The 12,062-nt window shown below is 32.8% G+C and overlaps 1 protein-coding gene across 3 annotated transcripts; it reads right to left on the reverse strand.

The window, feature by feature from the left end:
• Positions 1–782: 782 nt before the first annotated feature.
• Positions 783–11,937, reverse strand: LOC111048219. Of its 3 annotated transcripts, none has more exons than XM_039442928.1 (4): positions 11,570–11,927; positions 10,366–10,503; positions 9,255–9,350; positions 783–1,507 (listed from the first exon to the last, which is right to left on the reverse strand). In XM_039442928.1, the coding sequence occupies exons 1-4, from the start codon at positions 11,579–11,581 to the stop codon at positions 1,349–1,351; spliced, it is 405 nt and encodes a 134-aa protein (XP_039298862.1). In that variant the 5' UTR covers positions 11,582–11,927; the 3' UTR covers positions 783–1,348. The 3 variants fall into 3 exon arrangements, with proteins under 3 accessions (XP_039298862.1, XP_039298860.1, XP_039298863.1); XM_039442926.1 differs by having other exon boundaries at positions 11,625–11,925; XM_039442929.1 differs by lacking the exon at positions 783–1,507 and adding an exon at positions 7,755–8,216 and having other exon boundaries at positions 11,625–11,937.
• Between the last annotated feature and the right edge of the window lie 125 nt (positions 11,938–12,062).

Genomic DNA, 12,062 nt, shown 5'->3' on the forward strand with positions numbered 1-12,062 from the left:
CTTGGAGCCGCTTGCGGTGTCGCAAAGACAAATAATTAAAACAGTTTTGAAAAAGGAACAGCACTACCCAACAATTGAATTATTTACTGAATTTCCTGTTTTAAATATTAGACAACTTTACATAAAATCTCTACTGCTCTTTCTAAAAAAAATAGATATAACATTCTACCCGAAATTCCTCACACCTACCCCACACGATTTAGACCATAAGTTGTAGCTGATTGCAAATAGAATATTCGGTTTTTTATGAAAAGTTTTTTTTATATGAAAGTAGCATATCTAAATGACATTATACTTATACTTCTATTTGCAATCAGCTACAACTTATGAGTTATTAGTTCTCTCCTCATAAAACAGCAAATTTTTGTGGTGTAATGTACTACATAAGAATACATTTTATTCGACTTTTATTTAAATTTAGTTTACACAGCTTACATAATTCTTTTCAGAATTAAATTCTCTACAATTTTTATTGCGAAAAATGATTTGTTCACTGGTTATTAAAGAAAGTTATTGGACATCAAACGTAGAAGTCTGTGTTTTTCTAATTGGATTTTTTTGCATATTTCAACTTTTTTCTCAAAAACTACTCACACTACAGCTTCCAGACTAGTTTTATTCAATTTTTCAGATATTTTTCCATATGAATCCAGCATAAGTTTTTAAAAAACTAGTCCCCAAACAATTCAGCATCGGTGTATTTCACCAGAGGAACTGAATTCCAGGCGAAATCTTTCACCCTGTATAGCTCGCTAATGAAGCGTTTATGGATATATGTTTATATGAACTTTTTTTCTTATTTTTACCTCTACTATCACGTATTAAAATATTTCACCATAATTATGAATCACCCTGTATAGTTATATATTTTATATTATCTATATGAATTGTTATATTTTAAGTATTAAGATACTTTCCATTCTTGAAACACATTTACAAGAAACATGTAAGACGATACATGTAATGTGTAAGCAAACTATCATTGAATTTCATTATACAATACACAAGTATTATACTTTTTTTTTTTTTTTAATATATTTTCAAGCAAATCCTGACAATGCAATAGATTATTACCTACACAACTTAAGAAATACCTTTCTTCTGTAACAATTCAAACACCCCGCTCACATAGGTTCATATTATTAGTAGTCTACATAAAATAATAGTCTATTGTATGCTCTATCCAATAAATAAATAAATAGCGGAGTCATCACTCAGGCCACAAAATTGGACTTTTGAACAGGTGAGCTGAGAGAGTGATGACCGCGCAGAGACGAAACTAGAGGGAGAACGTTTAGCTATCTACAAATTTCTCTCAATAACATGGTTTGATAATCCATATCACAACTCACACCACTAATACTATAATAAGCATATCTTGAAAAAATAGTTTTGAACTATTTAAATCTTGGACCATCTGGACCATTAGTGAACTCCTGGACTCCTTCAGTGAAGCAACTTCATTCTTGAGCTGCTTTATTTGCTCCTCCTCCCCAGCAGGAAATGCCTGAAACAAAAAATGAATATTCATGTAGACTATATCATTCAAGATGTAGTGGTTCACAAGTTAATAAAGTGTGATAGAAATATAATTATACTCTGTCCAAACAGGCATGAGCTCTGAAGGATTAGGCCGACCCTCCTACTACTCAGACACACAAGCGCAGTCTCCTTTTGTGTGTGTGAGTAAAGGGACGGTCTGCCTACCTGTATACTACGTAGTATACATAGTATATCAATGGCGCAGGTAAATTTAAAGTATTGTGCTGACTATAACCTTAGTGTCCGGTTTCCCATTAGGGAACTTTGGACTATATACGGCGAGGTGGAACTACCCTTGGGTCTCCCCACCATTCAAAGCCATACGCTAATAATAATAATAATAATAATAATAATAATAATAATGGCGCAGGTAGGCCGGGCGTGTGTGCCTGCGGGTCGATGTCAAACGAGGCAAACGACAGAAGAGTCCTGCGACAGTCGAGACCAGCGACGGTAGAGACCGGCGACATTCGAGGCCAGCGACGGTAGAGGACTCCTGAAAAAGTGGCCTCAAATGTCGCCTGCGTTAGGCGACAGTTGAAGCCACTCTAATTTTTGTAAAGCCCCGACAGTCGAAACCTGCGACCGTAGAGGACTCCTGAAAAAGAGGCCTCAACTGTCGTCTGCGCTAGGCTCTCCAGAATGGTAGCACCAAAAGAATATTATCATTTAATTTGTATGGATTTACCAGCAATTGAATAATATCCCATTATTCCTTCCATATTATGAATAAGTATTGCAACTTTACAACTGTAAATAAACCTTAGTTTCTTCATCATAAAAAACGAAATTTTCAATCTCGTAAATACCTTTTTGATACTTTGATGTCAAATTCTCAGTTCATGATAGATGTAGGATATTATTCTACAAATCAACTGTTTTTGCAGTAGGATGTGTCCTCAACTGTCGCCTGCTGCAAGCGAGTCTCTAATTTTTGTACAGGCCCGACAGTCGAGACCAGCGACATTCGAGGCCAGCGACGGTAGAGGACTCCTGAAAAAGAGGCCTCAAATGTCGCCTGCGTTAGGCGACAGTTGAGGCCACTCTAATTTTTGTACAGCCCCGACCAGTCGAGACCTACGACGGGAGAGGACTCCTGAAAAAGTGGCCTCAAATGTCGCCTGCGTTAGGCGACAGTTGAGGCCACTCTAATTTTCGTACACTCCCGACAGTCGAGGCCTACGAATGTCGTCGGTCTCGACTGTCGCGCCCTCGTGCCTGCGCGTGGGGGAGCGAGGGTCGGCTTAATCTTTCAGCGCTCATGGCAGTCTGGACAGACTATAGTAAGAAGAAGAAACGAAGTTCAAGTTGCTGATAAAAAGTTCAAGTTGCTATGGAGACAAAAAATATTTGAGAAAAAACTATTGGAAAATAATTGTTTTGAATAATAAGTTTTTGTGTGAACGTGAATAAAAGTTTTGATTCCTGACGTGAAATTATGTTAATAATCTATTGAGATAAATTGTTGATAATAAGTGTAAATGACAAGGAAATTTTTTTTTTTTTTTAGATTACGTCCTAAAGACTCCAGTCATGGAGTATAAGACAAGTCATGTTATTACATAATAATTCTAACACTAAGTAGTTCAACCTAGTTTAGGTTTGAAAGGAATTCTTGTACACTATAAAAAGCTTTATCAACTAAATATTTTTTCATTTGTTTTTTGAAAATCTTCAAATCATCATTACTTTTCAAGATTTGAGGGAGCTTGTTATAAAATTTCCTACCAATATAATCTGGTTTTTGTTCAAATAACCTACTATTGTGACCCATTATATGATAATCTGCTCTGTTTCGCGTATTATACTCATGAACATCTGAATTCTGGATCACACCACTCGTTTTCACATGCATTACAACTTCATATACATACAAAGATGGCACAGTTAATAGACCAAGCTTTTTAAATAAGGCCTACAAGAGTCTAACCTATTCACTTTCTCTATACATCTGAGTGCCTTCTTTTGAATCTTAAACACTCTGTCCATATTTTGTTGAGATGAATTACCCCATACTAAAATAGCATACCTAATATGAGATAGTATAAGTCCATGGTAAGCAGTTAACAGTGGTTTTTTATCATTCAGCCTAGCAAGCTGCCGCAGGACAAATACCCCAGATGATATCTTATTACATATCCTCTCAATGTAAGGATGCCATGTTAATTTCCTGTCCAATAAAATTCCCAAGAATGCTACTTTCTCTTCTTGGTCTAATTCATTTTCCTCTACAAACACATTTATTTCTAAATATAAAGAAAATAATTAAAAATCTCAGTACCCTTTTTTTAAAAATATTTTATCACGACATGTTTCGGTCAATTATGCCATTTTCAAGTCTTAATTATTTTCTTTATATTTATATTACAAGTAGCCCTATACAGGAAAGAGATACATTTATTTCTCTATCCTCTACTGAATTATATTTACTTTTGAATTGTAGGAATTGACATTTCTTACTATTTATTGTTAATTGCCTTTGCTTCAAGAATTGGACAATTGACTGTACTCCAGTAAAAGCATTTATTTCTAGACTATCTAATAAATAATAATGCCGAATCAATAGATGAATTCAAAATAAATATTGAAATGTGGATTAAGCCTATCATTGAAAAGAAAAAACTCACACAAACAAAGAAAATTAATTTGTTGATCCAAAAACAAAAGAAAAATACTGATAATAACTACTACAATGAAATTGAAGAATATAAATCATATGATAAAGTGAAGAACCTTACAAATATAGGCTTCACTGAAAAAGAAAATAATTTATTATCAAAAGCATTAAAATATAATTGTTAAAGATAAGCGATGTGTCATCAGCAAACAACAGAGCTCTGTGATCTTTTAACTCTTTTGGTAATTGGTTCACATACAACAGAAACAGTAAGGGACCCAGAATTGAGCCTTGAGGTACTCCAGCCTGGACCTCCAGTTTTTGAGATTTAATTTTTACTATTTCATTCCCATCCACCTTGGTAAGCTCAACACACTGGTTTCTACCTATGAGATATGATTCAAACCATTTTAGTTCTATACCATTCACACCTACAGTTTTTAGTATTTCCAATAATATTCTATGGTTCACACAATCAAAAGCTTTGGATAAATCAAGAAATATTGCGGCTGCCTTCTCACCTGAATCTATTATATCTATTAGTCTTTCAACAAGGGATACTATTGCAGTCTTAGTAGATTTCCCTTTCTGGAACCCATGCTGTTCATCACATATGAAATTAATTTCTTCCAGGTGCATCAATAACCTATTTAAAACTACTCTTTCAAAAATTTTACTTATTACATTTAGAATACTAATGGGTCTATAATTTTCAAATCTTTCAGAATCACTGCTCTTGAAAATTGGCAAAATTTTTCCTTGTTTCAGATCATCAGGGAAAATACCCTGCTCTAGTGAAGTATTAAGGAGATGCAATAAAGGGTCCAGTAATTCATTTTCACATTCTTTTAAAATTTTGCTTGAGACCCCATCCAATCCTACTGTTTTTTTGTTATTCAAATTTTTTATTATTCTTGACAACTCATCTCTTGATAATGGATGAAATTTAAATACCTTTTCAATTGGCTCAGCATTTAATGTAGTTGTATTATAAGTATTAGTGTTCAGTGACTTTTGGAGATTATATGCAACCTGTTGATAATATTTATTGAAAAAGTTACAAATGTCTATACTATCATCCATATAATTTCCATGTTCATCGATTATCCTAGGGACATTAGTAACTGTATCCTTTTGAGCTGCTCTCCTATTTCTATTAATTACCTCCCAAACAGCAGAGTTAAAATTGGTACTAGTTGTTAATATTCAGCTGTTTTCTTACACTTAGCTTTCCTCACTTCCTTTGCATAGTTTTTCTTTAGACATTTGTATTTGACCTCACTCGGAACATCCCTCACTAATTTAAATTCCTCATAAGCTTCCCTAACAATATTTCTTTGAGTAAGGATATCTTCAGTTATCCATTCATCTACTTTGTTTAATTTACTTTTTACTTTGACTTTTTTTATCGGACAGCATACACTAATGTGAAATCTTAGAGTATCAATGAATTGCTTATATTTGTAATTTAGGTTACAACTGTTATAAACACTACTCCAATTTTCTTGAAGCAGTTCCTGCTTCAAACAATTTATATTCCTAGCTCATATTGCTGAATTTCTTTCACAAAAATTTTTTCTGCTTGGATTCTGGCCCTGCAACTTAACATCTAAAATTTGATAGTTATGATCTGATAGATCTGAGCTACCTAACCTGACATTACAGCCTTCTATATTTGTGAGGATATTATCAATAATTGTCTGTGAAGTTCGAGTTACTCTTGTATATTCGTGGACCTTAATTTCTAAATTATTCATATTAATAATATCTCTAATATCCTCTGTCATTTTATCCTGCCTGGCAAAATCGGTATTGAAATCTCCTACTACTATAACATTTGTGAAATGAGCGGTTGTAATTTCCAAAAGTGTATGGAGCAGCTCACAAAATTTTTGCCAGTCTCCATTTGGTGACCTATAGATACCTAACACTACTACCTCAAATCGATCATCAATTTTTAACCTTAGTCCCGTCACCTCTAAATCCATCTCAACAGAAAATCTCTTAACAAAATCCAGTTCATAAGTTTGGGTATGTTTAGCATTGCTAGTGAATATACATACACCACCACTTCTATGAGCTATTCTACAAAATTCTGATCTCAGTGAATAGCCTGGAATCCTAACTTGATTTATTTCCTTTATTTTTAAGCCATGCTCTGTGAAAATAACAATGTCAGGATCCTCCTGTTTAAGAAATACTTCTAATCTGTCAATTTTGTTGTGAAGATACTGAATATTTTGATGATAAATACTAAAAACCTTACCATCTTGTGCTACTCTATCTCTAGCATTTGTAGCTATTTCCCTTTCCCTGTTTTGAGCCAATTTACTAAAAAATCGTTATTTGTTTTTTTGACTGTTTTTAAACCAGAGGATTGCAAACGGCTTTCAATCAGCTCTGCCAATCTATTACAAAAGATTACTTTGCCAGATCGATTTAGATGCAACCCATGATTAGTGAAGTTATGTCTTTTCAGCCTTTCATTAGAAAACAAATTCCCAGTTGTTTAGAATTCTTATTTTTTAGGCTGTTGATTGTATTATGGATTGATTTGTTTGTCGAATTGATTGCTTCATTTAATTCTGGCCTATCAAACCTATTAGGAATAGTACTTATTATTAAGTTTGTTTTTTTGCTGAGTGGCACAATTTACTTGATTTTTTCTGTTACTTGAGGAAGATGATTCAAGTTAGGTTCATTTATATTATTTGAGCCACCCAGTACAATTAGATAGTCATTTTCATCAAAGTCTTTAGTTTGTTCCCTAGCTGACTCTACAACTGCATTAATTGATGCACTTGGCTTGAAAAAACATTGGACATCAAATTTATTTTTCAATCTTTTATCAAGGAGATCACTGCAATCACATCCATGACTGGACGTCAGTAGCAGAACTCTCCCTTTCCTATCTTTATTTCCCTCAGCTATATTTTTGGTTGCTGTCTTCAAAACCTCACTGTACGTTTTATTTCGACCATTTTCAGAGCATTTCCCATCATTTAGGTTAGATTCTATTTTTTTGCATTTGGACGGAGGTTCTATCATACATTTAGTATTATCAAATTTAGATTTTAGTTTCTTTATTTCCTCCGACATTAGACTACATTGATTTTTTAGATTTAGTATTTCTTTTTTATGGTCTTCATTTTGTAATTTTATAATCAGTTCCAAAGATTTAATTTCTTCTATCATCCCTAACCTTTCTTCCTCAGACGTTTTTAGAGTTACTTCTAATTAGTTTTTTAAATTAGTGTGGCTACTTTGTAGTTGAGCAACTTTTTCGGCTAAAGTAGTTTGAAGAACTGGGGTTTTTGGTTTTGGCGTTTTTGAATTTTGGTTTTGGGAACGCGTAAGTACTCCCGCTATGTTTACATTTCTATTATTAACCTTCGGTGTTCTACTTGAGCTCATCTTCCTATCTAAGAAATTATATTACTTGCAATAATAATAATTGATTTATAAATGATAGGATTTTAATTTGGTTATAATTTTAGTCAAGTAAACTATCTATGTTTATTTTTAAATCTCAAAAACCTAACCTCAAACTAACCTCTAAACGGTGTTTGGCTTATTAAAATAGAATTAAGAATTAAAATCTAAAACAAAATGATAAAACGTGATCAAGAAACAATTAATAATGAAATAAACACAAAATTTGTACTTATCCGTGACTATTTATAACACAAAATCTTCCAAAAGCCAGGAGCGAAATTATGTAGTACTTTCATTCACAAACCTCTCAAGGTCATTATCAAATGATAGAATGATAGAATCATATATAATGATAGAAGTTTAGACTATAGTAAATTAACACTTCAATACATGACTTCGATTAATAAACCTATGATAAATAAATTTTATTAATAATCTAGTTATGATATTGTATTATACTGTTAGTTTATTAATTAAAAAATATCACAAATAGTAGGTATATAATGAAAAAAGTTCTTCTGTATGTTTTTGAAATTTGGATATGTCCCATGGAACTTTTTTACTACTGGGTGTTGGGTTGGGAATCAGCCTGAGAAGTATTGGACATTCCTCGTGAAAAACTCTGTATAATGAAAATAAAATTGTTTATTAGATGTAGAAGAAGATTAATTTTCCTCGAATTAAAAGCTGACATTTTTAATTATATGGTAATAGAAGAAATTATTTATCTTACAAAAACATATTATAAGAGCAGCATTAGGAAGACCTCGACTCTATCCTAGTAGGGAAATTTTTCTTGAATTTAAGGTCCCTACAATAAGACAGAATTATATGAAAAATATAATACTCCATATCAATAAGAATAAATATAATTTTCCTGCACACATTACACCCCATAACACACGTCCTAACAATAGATTTAACAAAGAATTCATTAAGCTAACCATATGCAGGCATCAATTTACATATTATTGCAGCTACATTATAAATAAAATTCCAAACGATTTTATAGATAAACAAATGACACGTAATTTAAGCAAAAGCATAGATTATTGGATTGAGCATAACATATTCTTCAAACTAGTTGTATAAAGTATAATATTGTATCCAACAAGCATTGTTACTAAAAACATTGAGCAATGGTTTTTCCATTTTCACGTTCTTGAACCAGGTATTGTAAATGTTCCCACATCATCTTACAGGATTTTTTTATTGTATTGTTTTATGTATTCCCTGTGTGAAAGATTCACTTCATGATGGCCTCAAGACGTCACAGTGGTTAACTGGATACTACTTTGTCATATATTATTATGTACTATTCTCAAGTTTTTAATTTTTTTTCTGAGCCTTTGAGACTTTTGTATATTGGTGTAATACTTTCTTTAGCTCTTTTTAATTTAATTATTATATCTCTTCTTACTTGACTAGAATTGAAGCAGAATAAGTGGTCTGCATCTCACTGCCAACACACAAGGACTCTTATGTTGGCAGTGCCGAATATTACATTGATAATTATTGTTGTGCAAGTGACAATAAATGTCTATTTGTAGGTAATTGTAAATTGCATACTTTAGTGATTGTATTGTACAAGTATTTGTATGTGATTTTTGGCAATAAATTCAATTCAAAGAGCAGTTTTATATGTTTGTTTTATACTTGCCTCATGAGATAATGCTGTGCCTTTCCCTACACCAAGATTAGCAGTTTCATTTTCTGTGATTGTAGCACCTCCAGCTATCTCACTAGGGGTTGTGTCCTGAAAAATATTGTATCATACAGAATTTAATATTACAGGGTTTTTATGGAGAGAGTCACACTCATGAATAAGAAGTTTCATGATGAGTCATTTTTGTACAACTATGTGACAGCTTGTTTGCTCTGAGTTGCTGCTGCTGCTGTCTAAAGACCATGTTATATATGGACATGTTTTGCGCACAGTGAAAAACGCTGATACCGGAAATATCACACACACAAAAACCACGCAAAATAATTTCAGCTCCTTAGCCACTGGAACTCAATTTATTCTTGAATTGTTTCATGCAATGCTAAACTTGTCTATATAGCATGGCCCCCATATTCTATTCTCACCATTTGCAGACTATATTATTTTCAAAAAAAGTTTTATTCCAATCTTTTTTATGTGTTTATATAAACATCGTTAAACAATAATCATAATTTATTTGATATTCAGAGACTAATTTATTGAAGGATCTGAAATTACTAATTAAATTCATTAACAGTCCAATCCATCAATTGCCAGATCACTCACTCAGAGGTTCAAGGACTGCCAACCTGAAAAATTTAAGGGGCAGAACCCTCTTTAGGGGATGTACACTCGGCAGATTACAAAAGATTTAAGAAGAATGAGATGTTTTGCAAATGAGATTTTTTGTTCGTTTTTGCTTGGAGAATACCGTGGTGGTACTGGGGTTGGTACTTTTGAGATACTCTGTATAACAGCTAAAGATAGTCACTATCCATGCCAAGATGGTTATTGTAGGCCTAAAATGTATTGAGATACAGCTCTTGAAAGTTTATAAACTTTTCATCAATGAGCATTGAAAACCATAGTTACACAAACTAACTTTATTAAGCTTATCAGGCTTAAAGTTGAAGGATTATCAGAGTGGAGAAAGTGATAATTCATTGGAGAACGTGATAGCGCGTCAGTCATCACCCTCGCACAAGCCTAAGAGATCATGTGGGCATAACCCTCAGAAAGAAAATCAATCAAATTAAAAAAATCTATAGGTTAACTTATTTTCACTTACCTTGTAAGTTGACCGCCTTGTTGATATAAGCTTTTTTGGTGGATTCGGAACATTAAATAAAGTTGGAATAGCATTTGGCTTCAACTTTCTCCACTCATCTGCTCGATGGAGCTCCCACTGATTTTCTTCAAAGTGGTCCTGGATAGAATAAAATTAGAATTAAACAGCTGAGGATAGAAAGGTTATCAACCTGTATTATTATAAAGCAAAAGTGTAATCTACCATCTGCCTATGCTTCCAAATTCCCAGATATTATTTATTTGTTATGTAATTATTCATTATGGCCAATTAACACTATTACCGAAACCCTATTTTTATAACGCCAACCGAAACCCTGGGCCTGTGAGACCACCATAGTAAAGTAATGCATTTTCCAGCGTTTTTGTTAAGTAATGTTCATAAATATTGCTCTAGAATACGCACAAGAATGTAGGATAGTAAAAACAATGCTTTTTATAAAAACTGTAATTTTATTTAATTATAAAAAACAAGAACATTATAAGAAGTTATTGTAGAATAAGAGACTAATACTTGAATCCTTGCTTGTACTGTATAAACAAAATCTGTTTTAACTTTGAACTTAAATTGAATAATTTTGTGTAAAAAATGCAATAAAAATGGGTAAAATAAAATTAATAGCCAAACCCAATCTTAAAAGATACTAGAAATAACATATGGAAAACCGTACTCCAAACAACGTTAACCGAAACCCTGGGCTTCTCAGACCGGCACGTTTTTGACAATTCACCCGTCAAGGTCAAGACAATGAACGGAACTGAACAAACAATATGTCACCGAGTTGGGGAGGTGATTGAAGGAAGGTATTGGGGGGATGGGGCGTGACCGTTAAGCAGTGTTGCCAATATAGGTTAACAAAAATTCCCTTGGGCCTGTCAGACCGGGGTTTCGGTTAGAGTGTTAAACAAATAATGGGATGTTTTTAAGATATCTTGAACAGTTAATTGCAGATGTTTTCTCACAGATTTCAATATCAAGTATGATTATAATAAGTATTATTTCTATTATAAATATTATTTTCATCCTGTAATAATATTTCATTTACCGTATTGGAATAAATGAATAAACTTTTTAACTAGGTTAGTTTAATAATTCATAACCTTAAAATTGGGAACCGAAAGCATCATTACTTGAATAATGAAGTTATTAAAATTTAATTATGACATTACAATGCTTTATGAATTACTTTTATTCTCATTCTTTAAAATCGAATGAATAAATTAAGTTTAAGTTACACCCACTTCACAGTCTGGAATTTGATGTTGGCTTCCATTTATCACGTCTGCAATTTTGAAGCCAAATTGCCTTTCTTCTTTCATCTGTAGGAAATCTAAACAAGCGAAACCCTTTCTCTGTTTTATTGGCACAATTTGGTGCCGAGCACCCCACCATAATGAATTAGAATTATTAAAAATATCAAAATCTATGCAACTAAAATTGCAATCAACTCTATAGTGAGGTCCACGTTATAATGACAGTATTTGATTAACTTTGATGTTGCTTTCCTTGTCTATCATTCAACAAAGCAGGTGTTACTATCCTTTTATAGCTCCGCAACGATGCCAAATCTGGTTTTGACAATGTAGAAATACAATTAATTGAGGCAGGGGATCGGTAACGAAGTTCTTCTATCTTTATCCACTGTCATTATAACATGGACCCCACTATAGTTATTTGTG

Source organism: Nilaparvata lugens, chromosome X (assembly GCF_014356525.2).
Source record: "Nilaparvata lugens isolate BPH chromosome X, ASM1435652v1, whole genome shotgun sequence".
NCBI classification, from domain to species: domain Eukaryota; kingdom Metazoa; phylum Arthropoda; class Insecta; order Hemiptera; family Delphacidae; genus Nilaparvata; species Nilaparvata lugens.